The sequence below is a fragment of the Rhinatrema bivittatum genome, chromosome 8 (assembly GCF_901001135.1).
Source record: "Rhinatrema bivittatum chromosome 8, aRhiBiv1.1, whole genome shotgun sequence".
In the NCBI taxonomy this organism is placed as follows: domain Eukaryota; kingdom Metazoa; phylum Chordata; class Amphibia; order Gymnophiona; family Rhinatrematidae; genus Rhinatrema; species Rhinatrema bivittatum.
The window spans coordinates 195,042,153-195,068,824 of NC_042622.1; the positions used below are offsets into that span (position 1 = coordinate 195,042,153).

The 26,672-nt window shown below is 44.3% G+C and overlaps 1 protein-coding gene across 1 annotated transcript in view; it reads right to left on the reverse strand.

Annotated features, from left to right (window-relative positions):
- Nucleotides 1-259: 259 nt before the first annotated feature.
- LOC115097297 (tricarboxylate transport protein, mitochondrial-like) overlaps nucleotides 260-26,672 on the reverse strand; it is a 60,126-nt gene continuing 33,713 nt past the window's right edge. Inside the window, exons 4-9 of the mRNA XM_029612996.1 lie at nucleotides 20,912-21,050; nucleotides 11,835-11,919; nucleotides 10,723-10,827; nucleotides 10,213-10,328; nucleotides 7,534-7,607; nucleotides 260-2,064 (exon numbers count right to left, since the gene is read on the reverse strand). Of these exons, the coding sequence (XP_029468856.1) occupies nucleotides 1,950-2,064; nucleotides 7,534-7,607; nucleotides 10,213-10,328; nucleotides 10,723-10,827; nucleotides 11,835-11,919; nucleotides 20,912-21,050 (634 nt within the window). The 3' untranslated portion in view covers nucleotides 260-1,949. The remainder of the gene's footprint in view (nucleotides 2,065-7,533; nucleotides 7,608-10,212; nucleotides 10,329-10,722; nucleotides 10,828-11,834; nucleotides 11,920-20,911; nucleotides 21,051-26,672) is intronic.

Here is a 26,672-nt window from a genome sequence, read left to right on the forward strand (position 1 = left end):
CAGTGTACCCAATGTGTTTGTTAGAGTTCCCACTACTCTGATCTTGCAATATATAATTTAAAAAGAACTCAGCTAACACATTTACTGGTTTACAGTTTTTTCTTGCTAATCTTTCCTAGTTAGATGGCTAAAAATCAAGGCCTGTGAACACATGGACTAGTTAGCACATAAGCCTTTCATGAACTGCTATTATTTCACATGATAGAGTACTAATGGTATTCTTTGCAAACATTCAGCATGCTTAAGTTAAATTCAAGCCTGAGGTTACTGAAATGTTTAATATTTTATATGCCACTACTTCCATTTTGTTGTTCAGCATGGATTACAATCAATCTCCAGACCAGTTTCAATAAATGGATATTTTAACAATTTATCAAAATTAAGTCAGCAAATCATTGTGAAATAATTAGATACACAGACTTATGTCACAACAATAACTTCAAGCACAAAAGTGGTCAGCTGCAGGGATGTGTATTGTGGACAAAGCCTGAATAAACCAATGAGCAAATGAGTTGCTTATCAGCTGCAGTTTCTTCAATAAGGAAACCAATTATATTTTAGACATGGGAGCACTATTACAATAGCAGATCATTAAAAACCCAGCTAAAAGATCTCTGGCATGTTAGGAATGTGCAAGTTCTACTATTTTGCAAATTACTACAAAAAACAAATCAAACTCTCTCAACGATGGCACAAATGAAATCAGCCCAACTTTTCTATTAAAGACTTTGTTGGGTTTCCTCAGGTGTAGGATGCATGAATGGCCACTAGCCATGGGCTTTGTAATTATTCATGAGGTACAAAAAAGTAAATAAAGCCTCTATACTTTTTAGAATGAGCTCTCAGCATGTAGCATCACACTAACAAATGAAGCTTCAGTCTTACAGAAAAAAAAAAAAGAGACAGTGGTAAACAGACCTAAAATCTGACCAGTCGCAGCTTTGGTTATTTTGGAAGCCAATGCCCCACTTGGCAGCCTATTGCACATGTCCTGTGTTTGAAAACTACTAGTGCCATCTAACTGAAAGATCAATCATGAAGCAAGAAACTCCAGAGAGATTTGGACATTTGGAAACTTTTACAAGTTGTTAGCTCTGAGGAGCTGGACTGGGAGGGAAGCACCTCCTGAGTTCTCTTGCTAGTCACTGCCAGTTGCACAAGGTTCAGGATAACGTACAAACAAAGGCTAGGATAGAGTCCCACCAAAAAATGTAGTAGACAAACTTCTGAAAGGGTTCCATGCCAATAATTGAACTGTTATAGGATTATTTACTAGTTAGAAAATCTATTTATAATAGAAATTGTACAATTATAAATCACATGAGAGTTACAAAAAAGTGAGAAGCCAATCTACACTTGAACTTCTGGCAGCTATAGCTGTGTGTGCTGTCAAAAGAATACAGGCAAAATGAATAGGGGACAGCTCATGTCAGCAGTAGTGCCAAGTTAGATTCCCAAGCCTGAAGACTCAACCCCCAGTTAAGTATGGCAGACAACTCACTGGGTTAAGAATGCCCTTGGGAAGCATGGTCCATGCATGATCACTTCTGGGGTGGAGATTAAGTCACAAACTAATCCAGTTTAAAAAAAAAAAAAGTAGAAAAATCCCAGATATTATAATGGAGGGCTCATGAGCCATAGCCTCAGCAGAAGCAAATTGCAATGGAGGCTCATAGAGAACTGGAAGATGCTTAGTGGAACAAAAATAAGCAGGAGCCGAGCAATCATTACTCCATTAACAGGCCTTAGGAACACATACAAGTCAACTTGTAAAGCAGAAAATCTGAGCTGTAGAGACAATGATTTACAGTTAGGTATGACACATCCAGTTTTGCCACTTAGAAAAATGCCAAAACTAAAACAGTTTTCTTTTAAACACCTAATAAACTCAGGCAATCTTCACAGCCTTCTTAAGGCCTGGATAGCTTGTCTTCAAAGCAAAAGACTTCTTAGTCAGTTTTCCAGACTTTGTTGAGAAATTTTACCACTTCTTCATAGATAACGAACACAATTGCAACATCCAAGCACACTCTGCCTAGGCGTGGAATTGTTCCTTTGTAAAACCTGAAGGTGAATTAATAAAAACAGAACAAAACGGCATGAAATATAAGCCATGACATTTTATTTGCATTCTGCAAATCACTAGTGTTCAGAGCGAATTTCAATTTGCATAGGAAAATTGGTTCTTACCAGCTAACGTTCGTTCCTGGAATACCACGGATCAGTCCAGACAAGTGGGTTTTGCATCCCTACCAGCAGATGGAGGCAGAGAATAAAAACCTTTCAGGCACTGCTACTTAACCAAGAGTGCCACCTGTAGTCCCTCAGTATTGACCTGTACCCAAACCAAGATGTCCATGCTGAAAAACCAACTCCTCAACTAGGGCGAGCAGAGAAACACACAGTTGGAGCCCCGAACATACATGGGAAATGACCACATCACAAGAACAGCATGACCACTATGCAGAAGCAATAAATGTCTTGATTTCTAAGGGGACGGGATTCTGGATTGATCTGTGGTATTCCAGGAACAAAATGTTAGCAGGTAATAACCAGTTTTCCTCTTGTTCATACCCCAGATCAATCCAGACAAGTGGGACACCCAAGCCCTTCTACACTGGTTGGGCACTCAAGACCCGCACATGACACTTTCCCCAAACGTGGCCTCCTCTGGCTCCTGAACATCTAATCTGTAAAGCTTGGTAAAAAGGGTGCAAAAATAAGACCATGTCTTCATCTGAGACTTCCTGCAGCGATACTAGCTGACACACTGCCCAGAAGGTTGCATGCACCCTAGTAGAATGCACCCACAACCCCCGTCTGGAACGGTTCAACCCTTACAGAAAATAAGTCACAAAAATGTTTTCCTTGAAACAATGAACAATCATGGCTTTGAAAGCACTGTTTTCCTTCTTTACTCCACTGAACAGGACAACAGAAGATCTGACCACCAAAAGTTGCTAGAGACCTAAAAACAACGCAACCTCATCCGGCAAGCATCCAATAAGCATAGCTCCTTTGCATGTGTTGTATCTGATACCACATTAGGGAAGGCCAGTTGCTCCATCCTGATTGAGATGAAAGGAAGAGAACCTTCAGTAAAGAGGAACCATCCACAACCAAACCTAGTCATTCGTAGAAAAGCTCTACACAAACTTGCAGCTCCAAAAATTGCCTGGCCGAACAAATTGCCAAAGAAAAACAGGTGACATCTTTGAAAGATGTCTGTCTCAATGCCTGGACCACACAAATCCAAAAGCATCTGATTAGGGTTCCATGACTGGCAGGTGCAAAGTTTCGCTCCCTTAAAACAGATGTCCTACCAGGAAGCCAACTGCACCCCTTGTAGCTTACCTTGAAGACATCCTAAGGCTGCTACCTGTAATCGAAATGAATTGTAGGCCAGACCTTTCACCAAGCCCCTCTGCAAAAAGGCTAAGACTTGAGAAATGTCCACTTATAAGGGCTCTAGGCCTTCTGCCAAAAGCCACAACTCAGACTCCACATTTGGAAAAAAGTGGCGACGTGGCTGGACTCTTAGCCTACAGCAAAGTAGCAATCAGCAAAATAGCAATCACCGGCTCGGAATACCCCTTTAAATAAAACTGTCACCTTTCAAAAGCCAAGCCATGAGACAAAGGTGATCTGCCTGATCCAAAGAGATGGGTACTTGTTGCTGCAACCCCTTCAGATGAACCAGACGGGACCATCTGTTGCTAGATAAACTAGAACCACAAACCAAGTACTTCGCAACCACTCTGATGCAACAAGGATCACCCATCTAGGATGCTACACTATCCCAATGAGAGGGAAAATGTACAGAAGTCCTGTTGGCCAAAGCTGAATTACAGCATCGCACCCCTCAGACCTGATCTCCCTCCAGCAGCTGAAGAACTGCCTTGCCTGGGCATTTCCTTGCAATATCATGAGATCTAGGTGGGGAAAGACTCCAGCCAATCCGAAGGAGAGCCAAAGATTCTGTAGTCAACTCCCACTCCCCTGGATCCAGCTGCTGCCGGCTGAGATAATCCACCTGTACATTGTCCACTCCAGGATCTGCTAATCCCACTAGATGTTTCTCAGGCCAGAGAAATTGCTCCTGGACCTCCAGAGCCAAAAGTTGACTCCTTATCCCACCTTGACAATTGATATGCCACCGTAGTTGCATTGCCCGTGAACACTCATACAGTCTGCCCTTGAATCCGCAGCAGAAAAAGGCCAGTAACATCCTGTGAACCGCTCTCATTGCCAAAAGGTGATTGACTGGGACGTCTCCACAGTTGACCACTGAACTTGGGTTACCTGTCCTTGACATACAGCCCCCCCCCCCCCCCCCCCCAACTTTTGAGGCTGGCATATCCAGCTCCACTCCTCTCTCCAAAGAGAATCACAACAGCCACCACGAAACTGGACCTAGGACCCCTTTGAAGTGGTAACAAAAAAAACTCCTCCAAGAAAGGACTCAAACGGGCCATAAGCACCCCCCCCTGGAACCAAATCCAGCATAGAAGCCATAGAACACAGGACCTGCAAATCATCCCAGACCCTGGGTACTGACAGATGCAATAGCCGCAGCACCAGCTACTGCAACTTCGAGATCCTATCTGAGGTAAAACACCTTGCCGACATAGGTATGGACCCACGCCCCCAGATACTCCAACTGGGACAGCTGCAGATAGTCTTCGCTAGGGTCACTACCCAACCCAGAGACTATCACCTCTCCACAACCTACCAAATTGAAGTCTGGCTTTGCCTAGATGAGCCAGATGTCCAGGTACGGATGAACTAGACTTTCTTCCTTTCTGAGCAATGCCACTACTATCACGTAGGTAAAGGTCTGTAGCGTTTTTTTTCAACCCAAAGAGAAGAGCCCGAAGGTCCAAATCATATGGGGAACGGCAGATAGGCTTCCGTCCAAACCAATGATGCCAGAAACTCTGCTATAACCATCCATAACATCTCTTTGCAAAAAAACAAAGAACCCATCAAGTCGCATTGACCTCTCGCAGATTGAGAATGGGTTGAAAGGTGACTTCCTTCTTGGAAATACAAAGCACACAGAGTACGTTTCTTGTCCCTGCTCCCATGCAGGAACTGGTACAACTGTTACCAGTCACTATAGTTGCTATAATGCCTCTTTTCCCCATCGCCTCAATGGAATGTTAAATAAGCTTCCTTAAGTGGATGAGAAAATTTAAGGCGTAATTGTCTCTTATTACCTCCAGAACCCATTGGCCCGACAAGATCTTGGTCCATTCCTTGTAACAAAAGGGCTATCTCCCCTCCCCCTCAAAAGGAGCAGCCTGCCTTCTTCAGAGTTCTTACTTCCTCTCGTCCCTTGGCTGGAACTATCCTGGGAATTTCTATGAATCTCTCAAAAGGTCTGCTGCCTTGCATCGAAGCAGTAGCTTTTCTGTTGGAGTGAAACCTCAAGAGCCAAAATGAGATTGCATTGGAAAGACTTCTTGCTGGCCCTCTTATCCTCAGGCAACTTATTCTCCTTTGATTCCCCCAAATGCATCCTAAACTGCACCAGACCTTCACCGAACAGTTTTCCTTTGAAAGGGAGAGTAATCTGCCGACCAAATACGCAACCACAGAAGACTCCATGTCATCACCACAGAGATCATGTTTCTGGTTGACGTCTGTCATACAGCACGCATTCCCAACATAGGTGAACCCTGCTTCCAACCAGGCTGCCTGCTCTGCATCGGCTGCTACTTTGTCCTGATGCCAACATAAGTACGCCCATTGCATTAGGCTAACACAGACCGCTGCCTGAAGACTCAAGCATCCTCTAAATGAATATTGCCTGGTCCTCCTTTTGTGCAGCCAACCCTGCCACTGGGATGGTAGTCTTCCTGATAACTGCTGATACCACCCCATCTACCTTAGGAAGGTCCAAGAGCTCCAAGGTATCCTCCAGCAAGGAATATGACTTAGCCATCGTAAGTAGCCTGGCTACTTCAAGGTCCACTTCAAGAGTATCCCACTCCCAAACAACTTCAGTAAAGGGAAAGTCTTTAATGGCTCCTGAAGTCCATTAAGGACAGAATCCACTCAGTCATTGCTCAAATCCTCCTTTGTGACCCTGATCCCATGCAAGACATACGGAAGACGACAGTTCCTCCTTTTAAAGAAGCACACTATCCAAGGGTTATCTCCTTCCATGACGGGAACTTCATCCAGATCAGATAATTCTTATCTACATCAGGCACCCCATGAGCCATTGCATAGGCAGGATCACCTGGAATATCTTCTGGATCATACCCCAGATCTTGTCCCACAACCAAATCCTTCAAGGCCTCCTCCCGAAGGCCATCCAGGTCCCATGAGATGAAGCCCCCCTGACCTTGCCAGCATAGCCAGCCTAGGCTTCATAGCCAGGCAGTACAGATGCTTGCTCCCTGCTCCCCCTATTGTCAAATACATCTTACGGAGCAGCCAGACAAAAATCAGAAGAAACCCGCTCTGAAGCACTGGACCTAGCACATCCTCATCTGATCCCCCCTGTTCCATCCTGGTCCTCCACCAAGTAAAGACCCACTGGAGAGAGCAGGGGAGGGAATCCCCAGGCTCCCCTATTACTGCATGCTTCTTGCCACGTAGAGACAAGATGGCCACAGTCTCCTCAGCCCCCCCTTCCAGGGCTCGCTGAAAACAGAACCTGCCAACTGGGTAGCCAGCTTGCCCAATGTAGCCTCTGCTGAGGTTCCCTCCTGAGCTATAGCTGGAGCACAGCGAGGCTGCATTGAGGCCTGGCACATTTTCCCATGCTGAGCAGCAAGCACTATTGCTTGTCTGTGCTGCGGTCACCCCAATATCGGAAGCACAATCAAGAGCAGCTCCCTGCTAGCATGAACACTCCCCAGTCGCTGCCCCGGAGACAAAAGTGCCTGCTTCTCACCCTTATTACTCAGCTCCCGGTGTCCGATCAGCCCTGCACAGCTCAGCTTTTTTTTTTTAAAACCAAGAACAGTTTCAGCAGTAAATAAAGAATCCAGTAAAAAAAGAAAAAAAAAATATATATATAATTTTCTGTTTCAGCAGGCTGCTGGGAGAGAGACTATCTCAGAGGTAGGGAGGGAACCAGGAACTCTGGCTTTCACCTCCTCTGGAAGCTGAGGGCAGAGACCAGTCAGGGATCACCAACCCCCTGCTTGACCAGAGGGATGGCCCACGAAGGAACCTAGCACCTCAGGGAGCACCACCTCTTAAAGGTCACTTAACTTCTTTTTATTTTCTTCATTTCCTTTTTTTTTTTTGTAAAATCTAGATTGCAAATTTGCACCTCTACCATCTACTGGAGACAAATACCGAGGGACTGCAGTTGGCACTCTTGGTTAAGTAGCAGTGCCTGAAAAGATTTTATTCTCTGCCTGCATCTGCTGGTAGGGATGTAAAACCCACTTGTCTGGACTGATGTGGGTAATGAACGGGAAACAGTTATTCATAAATAACACACACCAAGTATGACAAAAAACCCAAAACACACAGAAGCATAATGACAAGATATAGTTAAGCATTACTTACGCTAGTGGTCCCTCGTGCTTAAAGATCTGGACTGCACAATCCAGTGTGCTTTTATACTTGTGAGCCTCCAGACCCTGGAACACAGGACACAATCTGTCTCACTAGCAATTTAACAAATCTGTTACAGTGGGAAGTGCTCTGAACAAATCTTACACAGAAATGCCTTTTGCCAACAAGGTGTATTTCCTTTCTGACACTACCCGAGATTAATTTTGCAACATAAAATAATTGGGAGGAAAGCGGGGTGTCTCAGTGGCATTTCAGAATACCTAAAATATTCATTTCTAAGCATTCTGCTACATGCTTTATAGCTGTTCTGTCCAGGACTTGTTTTACTTGTAGATACAATTTGCAGAAAAAAGTGAATAGAGCAGAAGTGAGCGATTCTGGTCCTTGACAGCCACTAACCAGCTAGTCTGGTTTTCAGGATAACCTAATGAATATGCATGACAGACTGGCATACATACAAATGAGGTAGTTGGTATGCATGAGTTACGTGCACATAGGGATATCCAGGTGTAGAGCCTAGCTCCTTAGCCAGGAAAGTTTCCATCTGGAAGGATCTTCTGTCTGAAAGACATGCATTATGTATCTAGTCTTACGGGGCTCAGAACACAATTTGGTCTTTTCTAGTACATGTCTATTTTATGGCAGATACTTGCTAGTTGTGGAATCTCAAACCCCAAAACAATAAAATATTTTAGTTTGCTGTAAAGTCAGTTAAAAGGGAGCATAACCACAGACTTCCCCTTCTACACACAACACACTGGATACTCTGGGTGAGAGCAGCAGTTCCCTTGGAAGGCACAAAAGCTGTTTATATTTAAAATATGAATACATGGAGATACACCGACTGCCTGGTCCTCCTGCAGATTTTGATGTAAAACAGGTCTCATTTACAGAGTGGTTACAGAAGCAAGCATATCCGATTTAGCTGCAAACAATTATCCTAACCCAATGCTTTAAAACCAAAAGACTGCATGCTCTCCTGCTTATTTTACAGACAATTGAACTGTCTCAATCATTTGTTTTAGTAAAATATTACTTTCTGCTCATCATATACAGCTCCCAAATACTAAAATTCACTTACAGATTACCTCGCAACAAAATGTCTTAAAATCAAATTACAGGGACTTAGTCAGTATAGACTAGGGATTCCAAGTTGGCTGCATGTGGTGAAGTGAGCGCCAAAGGCTTTTCCTCTTATGGAAGTTATCTTTTGTGCTTTTCCTCTGCCTTTCATAAGTTAAGAGGAAGGGTAAGGCCCAGATCTATGCACATGTCTTGGCAATGTCAATGCTAGTCCCTAAGGATAAACATATCCTCTGGTGCGTGGACTCTTGTGAACTCCATGGAGCAGTACTTGCGCTGTGTGCCTCTTCATCCCAGGTTTCAAGCGGCTAGCAATGGGAACAGTTCCTTTTCCTGGTTGCAGGCGAATGACATGTGGTTGGCTGGTTTGGTACCGGGGGATACCCGGATGGAGGATCTGACTAGCAGAAGGCTTCAAGTCTGGCAGTGGTACGTTCATCAGGAGTTTATCATAAGGTACTGTCTTTTCACCAGTCTAAACCCCCAAATATTCAATGCCATGTAGGAAGCTATTATGAAGCTTTTACAGCTGGGCCAGTTTGTGTCTCAAAGCAAATGTCTTTCAACTGCCTTGCAAGATACTTAAAGGAAAATATCTTTATCATCTCAGAAGGCTTACTGGATTCTAGGGAGACCTATACAAGATTCGATTGGTGGTGTTATTTCCAACGGTCACCTTTTCTTGCAAAAGAAAATGGAAAATTTAGAGAGAATGTCATCCGCCAATGTAATATGCGACATAAGTTTTCCTAGAAAAAGATTGAGATCGCTGATGAAACTGCTTTAATATATTTCCTTGAGGTTTTGAACGTTCCAGAAAATTGATTTACCATCTATTCAAAAACCTCTACAAAGAAGAGAGAGAACCTCCATCGCCTGCAGATGTGTTTAAAATGTCACTTTTTTTTGGGGGGGGGGGGGGGAAGTCTTCAGATGGGGTTGTACCATCTATCTTCATTGAAACTTTTGCTCGACTGACAGGGATTTTATTTTAAGATATTTTATAATAGGGAAGCTCCCTTTCTTTGGTTTAAAAAAAGGGAAGAGTATTCCCTGATGTTGCTAAGGCAACTCATGTTAAGAGAAAACTATGTCTAACGTTGGGGCCTGGTGTTAGTTTAGGTGCTCTATTTTGGCTTCATTTCCCTTGTAAAATAGTAGTATAATTTAAATGGGGGAGGGTTATTCCTCTCAGCTGATTACCTTCCTTAATGCAAAGCTCTCTCACATTGCTCCCTATCCTGTGGATCCTGCAGCCACCTGAAGGTGTCCAAGGCGCTGCTTAGGGAATAAATGGTCCCTCAATTGTTAGCCTTAGTCTCTATATATTAATATTTAGTTCTCTTTCGATACTGGGACTGGTCTTCCCCTAGGACTGTGGGCCAAGACAAGACATGAGAGATCAATATTACTTTGCTTTTCCTTCAAATGATTTATTTATTTCTTTGCATGTTCTAAAATGGTGTTGCTTGGATGGAAAATTAGAAATGTAACAAAAAAGAAAAAAAAAAAAAAAAAAATGACGACATTCCTATGTTTCAGCTTACAGTATAAGTATCCTTAGACTGGAGAGGTTTTCTTTTTTACCTGCATTCTGGTTTTGATGACATCTAATGGTGTGTTGCCAAAGACACTGGCTGCACCAGCTGTGGCACCAAATACAGCTGTAACAAACGGATTCATCTCTCGCTGGGAATTCTCACCTAATTAACACAAGACAAAAACAAACTCAAACAGCTTCTCCTGTCATATGGCATGCTTAGTATTTCAAAAGACGGCTTGTCCAAGCAGGGGCTACATCAAATTTAGTTTTCTTTCCTAGCCAGTTTGCTATTGGGACAAACATGTAGAGTCTGCTTTATACAGTCAGAGTAGAACTCTTCTTGTAGAAACTGGCCCTTGTACATACCGTACAAGCATTAACCCTGCAAGCAGTGTGGCCTCGCAATATGAAACCTTAAGAATTTCCATTCCTGGATTTGCACATCAGCATGCATGTTGCTGGAACATGGGGAAAAAAGGTCAGCATTTGCCATAGCTGTAGCAAAACAGGCTGTCCCAGAAGGATAGGGTTTGTTTTTGGTTTTGTTTTTTTACCTGTGTACCAATTTCGAAGTGAAGTCATCACAAAGAAACGGATAGCCTGGTTAGAACCTTGCTTGAGAATGGTGGCAGTCACGCCTTGATATGTTCCACGCAGACCTACAAGCGGGGGAACACCATCACTAATCAAAGTTAAAGGGGACACAAGCATTCAGTCCAGACTACTTATACAGCAAAAAGTCATCCAGACCAAGTAGAATGCAATTCAAATACTTCATAAAGGAGCACATCAGAAAATACTGCTTTTAGACATATTAAAATATCCAGAGAAGAAAAAAAAAAAAAGGTTTTCTGTAATTTAAGATTGTGACCAAGCCAATTTGTCTCAAGACCTATACGCAACGCTGTGTCCACAGATGTCATAGGAAAGAGAAGTACCAGAACACAAGAGCCCACTACTGCCAATCTAGACCCGTTTAGTGCCTTTCATCCTAACAGTATCACATGCATTTTGCAATGCTTTATACTGGAGAAATTCTATACAATGGCTGGTTTGGCTGCACATTTCTGGCACCTGTGCTGCATGTAAGCTTCCCAAAGGTCACTGGCAAACAAAAGTGGCTAAAAGGAGGGACAGGGATAAAGGGGCTCAACTTGTTTTCCAGAAGAGAGACAGCCACACCAATGCTGAAAAGCTGACACCATACAGACAGGCCTGGCAAATTAAACCAGAGCCCCACTGCTGGAACATGGTGGTGCTGCAGCCAATTCGGTTTGGTCTTCCCCACAAACAAAACTATTACAAGTTCCTGCTGATGAGCGTACAGTCACCCTAACAAACCCTGGCGATAAGACCTGCAAAAAGTGTTTTAGGATTTTAAAAAAAAAGGGAAGAGCTTTTATGATCTTTCAGCAAAAAGGAACAATAAGTATGAATTTGTCTATACAGCTTAAGAGCAGTTTAGTTGTATAGCAATAGATGCCCCCAGTAAACAGATGCTACAAAGAGCCCTTTATGTAGCAAGGATCTGTACAAATACAAAAAAAAAAAAAAAAAATCTTCAAATCAATCAGGAATAACAAAGTCAGATCAGATTGCTAATATTATATACAAAAAAGGAGGCTTCACATTAACCAAAATTAGGTTTCATTTCACTGTACTATACCTTGTTCTCGCACAATCTCACGGACACCATGGAAGAACCCACGATATTTTGGCAAGGAAGAGCACCGATCATGAATAAACTTCACCTAGAAAGTAAAGTGACAAGCTTTTTAAATCTAAATATACTGGAAATCGTTCTCTAGAAACCTACCATTAAAAACATTTTTATTTTGAAGACTCCCTTTTTAATGATTAAAGTGCAGGAACCCTTTTTTATAAATGGACTGGCTCTCCTATAACAGCTAAGGGACTTGCAAGGCTTGTGTGGCTAAGTTACAGCCATGATAGACCCCAGCTTCTAGACATCTCATTTCCTGCAGTGTTGACATGAAAGTGCTGCTGAGAAACAGAAACAGGGCCTAAAACACTGGAAGCTAGGGCAAACCATGGTTAATGGTAGCATCAGCATCCTATAGGCCTTCTGTTAAAAGAAAATTTCAACCGATTAACTTACTCCACAGCACCTGCCTTTCCTATAACATTTAAAAATGCTGTCAGCTGAACTTCAAAGGTTAAATGCCACTAATCTTTTTTTGTTTAATTTTTAAGCCTTCAAAAATTTCTCAACCTTTCATTCAGATTCATAGGAATAGGGTGGGCCACACTGGCCATGACCTGACCAACTTTCAGGCCGAAGCAGTATCGACGCGGGTTAAACGGGCACTCATGACTGAACGCCCACTCCCTTAACTCACGCCAATCCATATCTCCCATCAGGTGCAGTGGTAAAAAGGAGGTGCTAGGGAAGATTGTGTATCCCTAGTGCCTCCTTGGCAGCGGGCACCCAGGAGAAAGGGCTGTCAGGGGGGTTAAGAAAATGAATGCTCGCTAATTAAGCGTCCCTTTTCCTAACCTGACTGCCAGTGCACTTTTTTTTTTAAATTCTATTTTGGTTCCTCAGACTTAATAACAACGATATTAAGTCAGAGGAACCGGAAAACGGAACAGAAAAGCAGTATTTTCTGTTTTGCTATAATTTTTTTTTGAGGTCCTCAAAAATTAAAATTTGCAGGTTAAAATGAGCAGGTCAGCCACATTTTTTTTTTTTGCATCGGGGGAAATAGGTAATAGCGCTCATCACATGTAAATTCATGTTGAGGCTATTACCTATGTGCTCAATTGGATGTGCATTTTGGACACGATAACCCCCATTTTGCATTGGGATTATGGATGCGTGTCCAATCGTGTGTTGTGCCGTGACTGGCGCACGGTATTGCATTGGCATGTGTGCCTTAGGTCTCCTGCAGAATCTGACCCTGGCCACACAATTAGGCTCATGCTGCAAGAGACCAGAGGCTAGGTCAAGTGGCAGAAACAGCATAGTCTGCCAGTGCGTCTCCTCCATACTAGCTACTGATTTGGGTAACACTGATCTAACAGCAGCAGTTTGGGTTGCTTCCCCTTCCCCAGACATGGGCCAGCATATCACACTTTGGGCTATGTGCTTATAAAGCAGCACACGCCAGCCCATGTGCAGGAGAAGAAGGAGCGGGTCAGAGGAACTGCCACCACTGCTATTAGTATATATGGGATTGGCAGTAAGTTGGTATTATCAGAAAGGGTTATGGGTGGTGAGGGGGCAACGGAAGGGAAAGTCATTGAGATGACAAGTGAGTGGATCCACCCTTTTCCCATACACAATGCCACTCGCCTCCTGGATCCTTTCCCTGTATCTGTAATGCTCTTCCTCCATTTCCAGCACTAATCACTAACCCCCACTCACTGCCCCCTCCAAAAAAAAAAAAAAAGGTGTTATGGGGGTAGAGATATTTAGGTTGCTTTGGACCCAACAAACCAATAAAAAAAAACTTGAAAGCAGATGCAGTGGAATGCCAAGTTTTAAATAAGCTTAGTAATGTGGAAAGACCCACTTTACTTTTAGAGCACTTGAACCATTGATCAAGGAGTAGATAATGGCTCCAATCACATCATGAAGACTGGCAGCTCTAGTTTTACAGATACCAGAACAAAAGAACTTCTAGTACTAAATTGATTTTGACCCAACTTTAATCTCAATTAGAACCAGGGCTGGGATTATGGCATCTTCAGTCTTCAGCTATAACTGTCCTTAGATTTCTCACTCACCCCTCCCTTAGTTCACCCACTGGAGCAAAGGTCTTTGGCCAAGAGCTCTTTCCCCAACCCTGGGGTCATGGCCCTAAATCTGGCCACTAGGAGGTGCTGCTGATTGAAGAGCCTTTTCCACTCTGCTGTGATCCCTCCCATGGCTGCTGCTTAAGTTCCTCCTCATTTCCTGCCTTCACAATAACTCACTCCAACAGCACTGCCATGCTGCTGCTCTCCTGCAACTGCCTGACATCAAAGGCCTGTAATGACATGCTGATGCATGTGAGGTCTGGCAGGCTGCTGTAGTCCTCCAGCCTTGGGCCAGATACAATAAGGAAGAGTTTGAGGTAGGTGGGCGATGATGAAAGGGAGAGGCCAGGTCTGGCCTACTAGCTGTAGTTTGCCCACCCCGCTCGGGAACTGTGCATGCTATCTCTACACATGCACCAACTGACTGACATCTTATGAACTTCAGAAGGAAGCTCTTGGGCACAATGCAAGTATTAAGAGCATTAGCAGTAAATCTGAGAATGATCACTCTCTCAGACCTTGACAAGCATGACCACCACTCATAAGCTAGGATATGTGCAAAAAAGCCCCAACCCATTAGAAGACATTACTCCCAGAAATCCCAGGCCAAGTATGAAACCCAGGTTCCTCCACTTGACAGGGCATACCACTGAGTCAGTCCAGTAGTTAGACAAAATAAAATCTAAAGAAATAAACAGATATCAAGTTAAATCACAAGCAGACTGTGATACATTACAGGAGGACCTTGCAAGACTGGAAGATCGGGCATCCAAATGGCAGATGAAATTTAATGTGGACAAGTGCAAGGTGTTGCATATAGGGAAAAATAACCCTTGCTGTAGTTACACGATGTTAGGTTCCATATTAGGACCTACTACCCAGGAAAGAGATCTAGGCATCATAGTGGATAATACTTTTAAATAGTTGGCTCAATGTGCTGCAGCAGTCAAAAAGCAAACAGAACGTTAGGAATTATTAGGAAGGGAATGGTTAATAAAACAGAAAATGTCATAATGCCTCTATAATCGCTCCATGGTGAGACCGCACCTTGAATACTGTGTGCAATTCTGGTCGCCGCATCTCAAAACATATAGTTGCGATGGACAAGGTACAGAGAAGGGCAACCAAAATGATAAAGGGGATGGAACAGCTCCCCTATGAGGAAAGGCTAAAGAGGTTAGAGCTGTTCAGCTTGGAGAAGAGACGGCTGAGGGGGGTTATGATAGAGGTCTTTAAGATCATGAGAGGTCTTGAAAGAGTAGATGTGACTGTTATTTACACTTTCGAATAATAGAAGGACTAGGGGGCATTCCATGAAGATAGCAAGTAGCACATTTAAGACTAATCTGAGAAAATTCTTTCACTCAACGCACAATAAAGCTCTGGAATTTGTTGCCAGAGAATGTGGTTAGTGCAGTTAGTGTAGCTGGGTTCAAAGGAAAATTAGTTCTTACCTGATAATTTTCGGTCCTGTAGTACCACGGATCAGTCCAGACTATGGGTTAAGCCCCCGTTCCAGCAGGTGGAGACAGACCAAAGTTCTAAGGGTAGCCCATATAAGGACGGAACCCACCCTGGAACCCTCAGTATAACAATTGTCAAAGCAGAAAGTACAAGATCAAGCAAGTAACAGGATAACTAGTAATTTAATTTAAACCAACAAAATAAACAATTGAATGAACTGGGTAACTAAACACTCTTGTATATCTACACCTGATCATCGTAACGATGCTTCCGGTGCCTATCAATAAATTCCAGGAAGAAGATGCAGGGATCAAAAAAGAAAATCCTATAAGAAGGAAAAATTCCAAAAATAACAGGAAGAAAATTTGAGTGAACAGAAGAAGAAGAATGGGTGGGCATCTGGACTGATCCATGGTACTACAGGAATGAAAATCAGGTAAGAATTAATTTTCCTTTCCCTGTACGTACCCGTATCAGTCCAGACCATGGGATGTGCCAAAGCTTCCCTACAAAAGGGTGGGACCCAGACAGTTCCGCTCGAAGCACTTGCCGACCAAAGGAACCAAAAACTGGAGCCTGAACATCAAGACTGTAGTGACGAGCAAAGGTATGAAGGGATTTCCATGTAGCCGCCCTACATATTTCTTGCGGCGACACAGAATGAGACTCCGCCCAAGAAGTCACTTGAGAACGTAAAGAATGAGCTTTTAGGCCCTCAGGAACTGCTCAGCCCTTGCAAAATGTAGGCCGAAGAAATTGCCTCCTTCAACCAGCGAGCGATCGTAGCCTTAGAAGCTTGCTTTCCCCTGTTGGCTCCACTCCACAGGACAAAAAGATGATCGGAAACCCGAAAATCATTAGTGACCTCAAAATAATGCAATAAGACTCGTCTGACAGAGACGAAGATCACCATTACCAGACGCCACGATATCCTCTGGCGAAAAAGCAGGAAGTTCCACGGACTGGTTAACATGAAAGGACGAAACAACCTTAGGTAAGAAAGAAGAGACGGTCTTGAGAGAGACACCAGAGTCTGAGAAACACAAGAAAGGGTCTCTACAGGAAAGAGCTTGAAGCTCAGATACCCTCCTGGTGGAGCAAACAGCGACCAAGAAGACAATCTTGAGAGTCAAGTCTTTGAGACTGGCTCGAAGGAGAGGCTCGAACGGAGCTGAACAAAGAGCTCGAAGAACCAAGTTTAAACTCCACGAGGGACAAATAGACTGGACAGGCGATTTCAAGTGCTTAGTGCCCCTGAGAAAACGAACAACATCCGGATGAGAGGCGATTGCCCGACCTTTGATGGTGCCCAGGAGGGAACAAAGAGCCGAAACCTGAAGGGAGCTAACGGAAAGACCCTTGGAGAGACCACGCTGAAGAAAAGTGAGAATCACCGCAACCGAAGGCAAACGTGCTGAAACACCCAACTCCTCGCAGACATTTTCAAAAACCTTCCAGACTCAGACATAGGTAAGCGATGTTGACTGTTTGTGAGCCCTGAGGAGTGTGGCAATAACTTCATCCTTGAATCCTCTGCGTCTCAAAGGTCTCCATTCAAAAGCCATGCCGCTAGACAGAAGCGATCCGCCTGATCGAAAAATACGGGACCCTGCCGCAGAAGATGGGACAGGTGACAGAGACGAAGAGGTCCGTCCGCAGTGAGATTCACCAGATCCGTGAACCACGGCCGTCGGGGCCATGAGAATGACCGGTCCGCGATGAAGTTCTATCCTCCGTAGAACCTTCCCCACTAGCGGCCATGGTGGGAACACGTAGAGAAGTACGTCGGAGGGCCAGGAAAGGGCCAGCGCATCCACCCCTTCCGAACAATGCTCCCTCCACCGGCTGAAGAACCGGGAAGCCTTGGTGTTGGAAAGTCGCCATGAGGTCCAGGTGAGGGGGACCCCACCTGTGCACGATTAGGTCCATCGCCTTGTCTGACAACTCCCACTCGCCGGGGGTCGAGATGTTGTCGACTGAGAAAGTCGGCTTGAATATTCTCTTTGCCCGCTATGTGGGAGGCTGCCAGTCGATCCAAGTGCCTCTCTGCCCAGAGAAAAAGCTTGCTGGCCTCTAGCGCCATTAGACGATTTCGAGTCCCCCCACCCCTGTCGATTTATGTAAGCCACTGTGGTGGAGTTGTCTGATAGAACCCGGACAGCTTTGTGTCGAATCAGAGGAAGAAAAAATTTGAGAGCCAGGCGAACCACTCGGGCTTCTAAACGATTGATGTGCCACCGAGACTGGGAGAGGGACCAGAAACCTTGAATCATTTGAGATTGGCAGACGGCCCCCCAACCGGAGAGGCTGGCATCTGTCGTCACAATGACCCAAGAGGGAGTCAGAAGAGGCATCCCCTTGAGAAAGTGTGCCAGGGAGAACCATCATTGTATACCGACAATGGTAGAGTCGGAGAGAGTGAGAATCTCTTGGTACAGTTCGGACATCAGTTTCCAATGGGATAACAATGCTTTCTGTAAAGGACGCATGTGAGCAAACGCCCAGGGAACGAGATCGATCGTGGAAGCCATGGTCCCTAAAACTTGCAGGTAATCCCACGCCGTGGGAAGTGGTAGAGAGACGAAAGTGTTCAACTGATTGATCAGTTTGAGAGTCCGCGAGTCCAAAAGAAAAAAAACAAAAAAAAAAAAACCAAGAAACTTTCCCGACCCGAGTATTGAAGAGAGCTCCCAGGAATTCCAGCTCTTGTGAGGGCCGAAGATTGCTTTTGGAGTAGTTGATTATCCAGCCGAGGGATGTGAGTAGGGCTAAAACTCTGTTTATCGTGAGCGCGCAGAGGGCAGCGGACTTGCCCCTTACAAACCAATCATCTAGATAAGGATGGACTAAGATTCCTTCTCGTCGGAGAGCTGCCGCAATGACTACCATGATCTTGGTGAAAGGTGTGGGAAGCGGTGGCAAGACTAAAGGGAAGAGCTCGAAACTGGAAGTGCTGGTCTAGGATCTGGAAGCGAAGGAATCTTTGATGTTCCCGACAGATTGGGATGTGAATATAAGCCTCTGTCAGATCGAGGGAAGCGAGGAACTCGCTGGGACGGCCGGCCGCAATCACCACACGCAGGGTTTCCATCTTGAAACGGGAAACCTTGAAGGCCCGATTGACCCTTTTGAGATCCAGGATGGGGCGAAAAGAATCGTCCTTTTTGGGAACAATGAAGTAAATTGAATACTGGCCAGCGCCCTGTTCTTGCAGTGGTACCGGAAGGATCGCCCCCAACTCCTGAAGTCTCAAGAGGGTGTGACAGACCGCTTGGAACGGCCGCAAGGGGACATGATATATAGATCCGTCAGGTCCCTAGCAAAGTAACGCGTAACCGTGTTCTATCACCTCGAGGATCCAGAGATCGGAAGTGATTTTGGCCCACTCCTCGAGAAACAGAGAACGATGCCCACCTAAGTTTCGTTCGGAGGAATGGACCGGCCGAATCTCATTGGGGAGCTGACTTAGTGGGCATGTGTTGCTGATGGCCATCCCGGAAACCTCAACAGCCGCGAAAGGAATGGGACCAAGACTGGGACCTGGAACCCCCCCCCCCCCCCCCGGGGAAGGAGCCACGAGACCTATTGCCGTAACGGTGGTTCCCCCTGAAACGAGTGTGAGTTGGGAAGAAAGACTTCGACTGTTTGGGACGGTCCTCTGGTAGCTTGTGGACCTTGTTCTCACCTAAGGATTTGATAAGCTGCTCTAGGTCCTCACCAAAAAGCAACTTGCCCTTGAAAGGAAGAGTGCCCAATTGAGGTTTCGAAGAAGCATCAGCTCACCAATTATGTAGCCAAAGAAGACGTCTGGCCGAGACCACAGAAACCATAGCCTTCGCCTGGACACGAAGCAAGTCATAGAGGGCATCCGCACCATAGGCTATAGCACCCTCCAAACGCTCAGCCTGCTCTGCCTGGGTAACTGCTCTGCCTGGGTAACTGTTGCATCCACCTAAGGCTTGCCCGCTGCATGAGACTGCTGCAAATAGTCGCCCGGACTCAGAGCGCTAAAACCTCAAAAATGCGTTTCAAATAAAATTCAAGCTTACGGTCTTGCACATCCCATAATGCAGTAGCGCCCACCACAGGGATGGTGGTACATTTTGTCACTGCGGTGACAGAAGAATCTACTTTAGGAATCTTTAACATGTCCAGACAGTCCCTCAGGTAGCGGGTAACAGCTTATCCATAGCCCTACCAACTCGAAGCCCCGCCTCTGGGGACTCCCATTCCCTGAGGAGAAGCAGGCGGTGCATTGGATGAAACGGGAAATTACGCGGTAACTCCCTGAGTCCCGCCAGCACTGGGTCCGCGTTTGGTGTCATCGCTGCCGCCACAGAATCATCTGGTGGGGCATCAATTCCCAATTCTTGGCGAACGAAAGGAATAAGGGGCTCCAGTTCCTCCCGCTGAAATAAGCGCAGGACACGGGGGTCGTCTCCCTCCAGCAGGGGGGGAGGGCTTGGGCTGTGGTATCATTATCCCCAACAAACGGGTCTAAGGGAGGTGGGGGGGGCACCCGGGACCACACGAACCCTAAACGGGCCCCTAAGGGTCCGGAACCACATCAGGTGACGGCACAGGCAAAGGAGGAGGGTTCGGAGGAAGGGGAGCTACCTCCCTCTGTAAGCTGGCCAAGTAAGATTCATGCAATAAAAGGACAAATTCCGATGAAAAATGGGTCGGGTCGGGTCTGGGAAAGCTTGGGAAAACAAAAAACAGTTATTCACATTAATATTCATTGCATTCACAAGGCAGGGGTATATAATCCTCCCTGAAGCTCCACCGAGGTATGGGCATCTCGGGGCACGGCAGCAGATACAAACGTGGGGAGAGAGAGACTGGCACCACCAGTATCACCCACACTAGGTCACCGGGAAGGGAACCTAGGCTGACAGAAATCAAGGGGCAAAGCCCTCCCTAGGAACCCCAAGAGCGAGGGAGACAGAACTGTCTGCCCTGACCCAGTCAGTCAGAGAAAAAAAAAAAAATCTTTTTTTTTTTTTTTTTAAATTAAGAAGTAAATTAGAGTACTTGCGTGAGCTTGCCCCAGAGAAAGGAGAGGAAAGAAAACACAGAGGGCAAGCTAAACAGGGAACCAAAGGGTGAGCTGTTCCACCTGCTGGAGACAGACAAATACTGAGGGTTCCTGGGTGGGTTCCGTCCTTATATGGGCTGCCCTTAGAACTTTGGTTTGTCTCCACCTGCTGGAACGGGGGCTTAACCTATTATCAGGACTGATCCGGGTACGTACAGGAAAAAAGGTTTGGGTAAGTTCTTGGAGGAGAAGTCCATTAATGGCTATCAATCAAGTTGACTTGGGGAATAGCCACTGCTATTAATTGCATCAGTAGCATGGGATCTTTAGTGTTTGGGTACTTGCCAGGTTCTTATGGCCTGGATTGGCCACTATTGGAGACAGGATGCTGGGCTTGATGGACCCTTGGTCTGACCCAGCATGGCATGTTCTTATGTTCTTAAGTGTTCTAGATTTTTGTAGCTTGGCATTTTGCTTACCTTGATTGTTTCCATTGGACAAACCACTAGCACAGCCTCTGCAATGCCAGCTCCAAGTCCACAAAGTAAACTTGCTCTGCTGTCCAGTTTTCCATCCGAATTCTTTGCATAATTACTCAAGAACTCAAACATGCCAAACCTGCAGAGAATAAAATGTTTTCTCCACCAATGTAAACAAGCAACTTCAAGAACTCCATACACTTTAGAATTGTTAAAAGATTTGTTAAGTTTATATCTTGCCTTAATGAACGCTTTAGGATGATCATCAGATGTGTTAAATTACAGATATATAAAACCAGAGACACTATCATAAAATAGATGTAGGCGTTTCCTTGGCTGGAGGAAACTAGCAATTTATAGAGAAGTCTCATGCACTGATATGAGCCTCCTAATTGCTGCTCATTCACAAGATTAGAGGGACATTAGGTTATCAAACAGAGGTCATTTTCAAGAGGTTTGACACACGTTGAGTAAATACTTTTGAAAGTTACCTCTTAAGTTTACTTTTTTGTATTCCATATTGCTGCATCATATCCACCGACTACCAAATCCAATGATGGAACAAGCCAAGAGCACAGATCAGAACACTGTGCTTTGACAATTCCCTCCCTCGTGGCTTGTTTATTTCTACAAGTTCCCAAGGTACATAGATTTATTTCCTAAAGCGGCTGACCAATAAGGTTACCGTCCACTACAGCATTTCTGAAACCACTGAGCAGGGCAGTCTCTAGACATAAAAAAAAAAGTGCCCTTGGCAAGGACTGCTTTTGGCACACCTTCACATACCCTCTTTCACTTTTGGACGGGCATTCTTGCTGACTCAAGAGGACAGCTTGGCATCCCCCCAGCCTGGTACCCTGGGTAATCACCCTCCTCCTGTTTTGGTGTGGGGATCTGAATTTGAGCTGGAGCCCTTAATATTTGGTTGACTATCCACTATTGCCTCCAGCATCCCTTTTGGGATAGGGAGATACCCACAGTACCTGAAAAAATGAAATATAAATCAAATATATTATCTTGACTATTTTCAAAATTTGGATTGGAGAAAATTTAAAAGACGTACAAGAACATTTTGTATCTATTTGTAGACAGAATTTTTTGTGTTTCAATAATGTAATTATGACTTATCCTTCCTAATTAAGGATAGCAGAATATACTGTAAGTGCTTAAATTACATTCTCATTGCCACATTCTTAGGAAAAGAGGTTTTAACCACACAATAAGTATTCAATTCTATTTTAAAAAAATGGTAACCACACAACACGGACGTAATGGGAAAACCCTCAATTATTTGTATGCAAAATTTCAGTCTCAAAGCACATTTTGCAGCTCATATCAATTGAAGTCTTTTGTGAAATATATTGGTAAGGCTTGAGCTGAGACCAAGGGTCTTGCCAAGCCCAGCATCCTGCTCCCAGGAGTTTAATACAAAAATCTACCAACATGTTTTCAAGAAGTTTACCCCGACTTTAAAACTAGAATAACGTATTTTTTTCAGCCCCTCTATGTGGCATAAGATAGGTTTTAAGATCAGGCTGACGTGACCTGTCCCTGCTAATTTACTGAGTGGTATGCTGGTGGGCTAGCCTTGTCAGATACCCCTTGTGATACTGCCTGTGGCTCTGTAGAGCTCAGAGCCAGGAAGCATTTGCTAGCAAGACACACACCACAAAGCAAAATTGCTTACCTTGTAATAAGTGTTATCCCAGGACAGCAGGATGTAGTGAGGATGTAGTCCTCACATATGGGGGATTAGCAAGCTACAGGCTGAGTCATTCTTATATTGTATCAACAGCATACAACTTGTGCAATGAGCACAACAACTGGTGTACTGCTGGAAAAAATGAGGCAGCCTGAAATCACAGTAGAATGGATGTAGAAGGAATTGGTGTTATAATGGAAATAAGTTCTTTAAGACAGATTGTCCAAAGGCTGAATCTTGTCGTCCTTCTTTGTCCAAACAATAATGAGCTGCAAAGGTGTGAAGGGAACTCCATGTTGCAGCTTTACATATGTCAAGAAAGGGCACTGAACGATAGTGTGCTACTGATGTTGACATAGCCCTTACTGAATGTGCTTTTACTCGCCCCTGGAGAGGAATCTTTGCTTTTTCATAACCAGAATTCAATACAGTATGCTAGCCAGTTGGAGAGAGTGTTTTCCTACCGCAACTCCTGGTTTATTTTTGTCAAAAGAAACAAAAAAAAAAAAAAAAGAGTTGGGTGGATTTCCTATGGACCGCTGTGCTGTTCAGGTAAAAAGCTAATGCACGTTTACAGTCCAAGGTGTGTAAGACTCTCTCTCCCTGGTGAGAGCGAGGTCATGGAAAGAATGTAGGCAAGACTATGGATTGATTTATATGAAAGTCTGTCACTACTTTTAGTAAGAATTTGGGGTGAGTGCAAAGGACTACTCTGTCATGCAGGAACCTTGTGTAGGGCGAGTATGTGACGAGAGCTTGCAACTCATTGACCCTTCTAGCCGACCCTTCTAGCCGATTTGGAGCTGGGATCTCAAATGAACCAGAACCTTTCCTGCTAAAGTTAAGTCCATTTTGGTTGTTATCTGTTATCTGTGCTTAGAAGTAGGGCATTATATCTGCCAAAACTTGTGCACTGTCTTTAAAAAAAAAAAAAAAAGCACAACTGAAATAGATATTTGGGAGGGCTGTTAGTCTGCTTTACCTGTTTAACACCCTCCTACCCTACCCCTCTACCCACCCACCCCTAGGTTTGTGTTTCTTATATAACCTGCCTAGATTCATAAATGGCAACAAGGTAAATTTAGTATTTCCATAATTGCTATTCATCAAATGTCAAAACTTACCAAAATGAGGATTATCCAATGTAACTGCTGTGGAGCCTTTATTCTGAGGGAAAGCATCTGGAAACTTAGAGCTTGCCCAATTTGTGCACAACTATCTTCTTTGAAAAAGGAGCTGAATGAGGTTAAAGCTCAATTAGCTTCAATTACAAGAATTACACCCACATTGCATTACTCAGAAAATAATTCCCCAACATCACAGAGAAACCAGAAGTCAAGAAAAAGAGATTCATTAGGCTCAGGTAGGACCCACAGTCACCCATTCTTGACAGATGGACAGCCAACAGGTACACCCTCCCACTCAAACAGGTCATTAAGAAATTATTTAAAATCCAGGAATACAGTGGGCTCTGGTAGAATTAGACCTGTGATGAGGAGACACACAATGTACCAAATGCAAAAAGAACAAAAAGCCTTCTCTATATTAGAAACTGAAGAAGTTCTTGAGAAAAACATTGAAGTGTTCAATGTTTTTCTCAAGAACTTCTTCAGTTTCTAATATAGAGAAGGCTTTTTGTTCTTTTTGCATTTGGTACATTGTGTGTCTCCTCATCACAGGTCTAATTCTACCAGAGCCCACTGTATTCCTGGATTTTAAATAATTTCTTAATGACCTGTTTGAGTGGGAGGGTGTACCTGTTGGCTGTCCATCTGTGTGCCAGAAAAGAGAAAACAAACACAATGCATGCAGAATTTCAAGATCCATAACCAAAAGAAAAATCTAATTGAGATGGATAACTCTGTCAACAGTGGCACAACTGCAAAAGGAAAGAGTGAAGTGAATAACAAATCTCAAATAAAATCTCATAAGGAGTCCAGGAAAAGCAATAACCTTAAAGAGAGTACCTGGAAGGCTATGACCACAAATGCTCATAGTTTGGGAAATAAAATCCCAGATCTGCAGGCCCTAATGGCTGAGGCAGAATTGGACATTGTTGCTATCACAGAGACATGGTTCACAGAATCTCATGATTGGGATACAACAATACCAGGCTATAACTTGTTAAGGAAGGACAGAGAGGATAGAAAAGGGGGAGGTGTGGCTCTTTATATCAGAAACAACATCCAAGCATCTGAGCTGCAAGGAAGTTGGGGCAAGGAAGAAGCAATATGGGTCGACCTAAAAAAAGATGACGGAGCATCCATTTATATTGGAGTGGTTTACAGGCCTCCAAACCAAAAGGAAGAGCTGGACAGAGATCTGGTTGAAGACCTCCATAAGATAGGTAAGAAGGGAGAAGTGGTGATCGTGGGTGACTTTAATATGCCAGATGTAGACTGGAAAATCCCATCTGCAGAAACTAAAAATAGTAGAGCAATAGTGGATGCCATGCAAGTATCTTTGTTCAAACAAATGGTGTTGGAACCCACAAGAGAAGGAACTATACTCGACTTAGTGCTCACTAATGGAGATAATGTCTCCGATGTCCAGGTGGGCACCCACCTCAGCACCAGTGATCATCAAACGGTATGGTTTAATATCACTAAAAGAATAGGGAAAAGAACCACAAAGACCCGAGTTTTACAGTTCAAAAACACGGACTTTGAGGAAATGGGTAAGTACCTGGAGGAAGAACTAAAAGGATGGGAGAACGAGAGAGATGTGGAGCAGCAGTGGACCAATCTAAAACGAGCAATCACCAAGGCAACTACTCTATATGTTAGAAATGTAAAGAAAAGCAAAAGAAAATTGAAACCTATCTGGTTCTCAAAGGAGGTGGCTGACAAAATTAAAGCTAAAAGAACAGCATTCAAGAAATATAAAAGATCCCAAAGGGAGGAACACAAAGAAGAATATTTGATTCAACTGAGGGAGACAAAGAAATTAATCAAGTTGGCAAAAAGTCAAGCGGAAGAGAGGATTGCCAAGGAGATAAAAAATGGTGACAAAACATTTTTCGGATACATCAGCGAAAAGAGAAAGGTCCAAAGTGGTATAGTGAAATTGAAAGGTGATAATGATCAATGTGTGGAGAGAGACGAAGAAATGGCAGAAATATTAAACGAATACTTCAGCTCTGTGTTCACTAAAGAAGACCCTGGAGAAGGACCATCTCTACACAACAAGAAACTGGAAGGAAATGGAATAGATGAAAATCCTTTTACAGTAGAAAATGTGTGGGAAGAGCTAAAGAACCTGAAAGTGGACAAAGCCATGGGGCCTGATGGGATTCATCCAAGGATATTGAGGGAGCTCAGAGATGTTCTGGCGGGTCCGCTGTGTGACCTGTTCAATAGATCCCTTGAAACGGGAGTGGTGCCGAGTGATTGGAGAAGAGCGGTGGTGGTCCCGCTTCACAAGAGTGGGAACAGGGAGGAGGCTGGCAACTACAGACCGGTTAGCCTCACTTCGGTGGTGGGAAAAGTAATGGAGTCACTGCTGAAAGAGAGAATAGTGAACTATCTACAGTCTGGAGAATTGATGGACCAGAGGCAACATGGATTCACCAGGGGAAGATCCTGTCAAACAAATCTGATTGACTTTTTTGACTGGGTAACCAAGGACTTGGATCGAGGAAGAGCACTCGATATCATATACTTGGATTTCAGCAAAGCTTTTGATATGGTTCCGCACAGGAGACTGGTCAATAAAACGAGAAGCTTGGGAGTGAGTGCCGAGGTGGTGACCTGGATTGCAAATTGGTTGATGGACAGAAGACAATGTGTAATGGTAAATGGAACCTTCTCTGAAGAGAGAGCGGTTTTAAGTGGTGTACCGCAAGGATCGGTGTTGGGACCGGTCCTGTTCAATATCTTTGTGAGCGACATTGCGGACGGGATAGAAGGTAAGGTTTGTCTTTTTGCGGATGACACTAAGATCTGCAACAGAGTGGACACGCCGGAAGGAGTGGAGAGAATGAGACGGGATCTAAGGAAACTGGAAGAGTGGTCGAAGATATGGCAGCTGAGATTCAATGCCAAGAAGTGCAAAGTCATG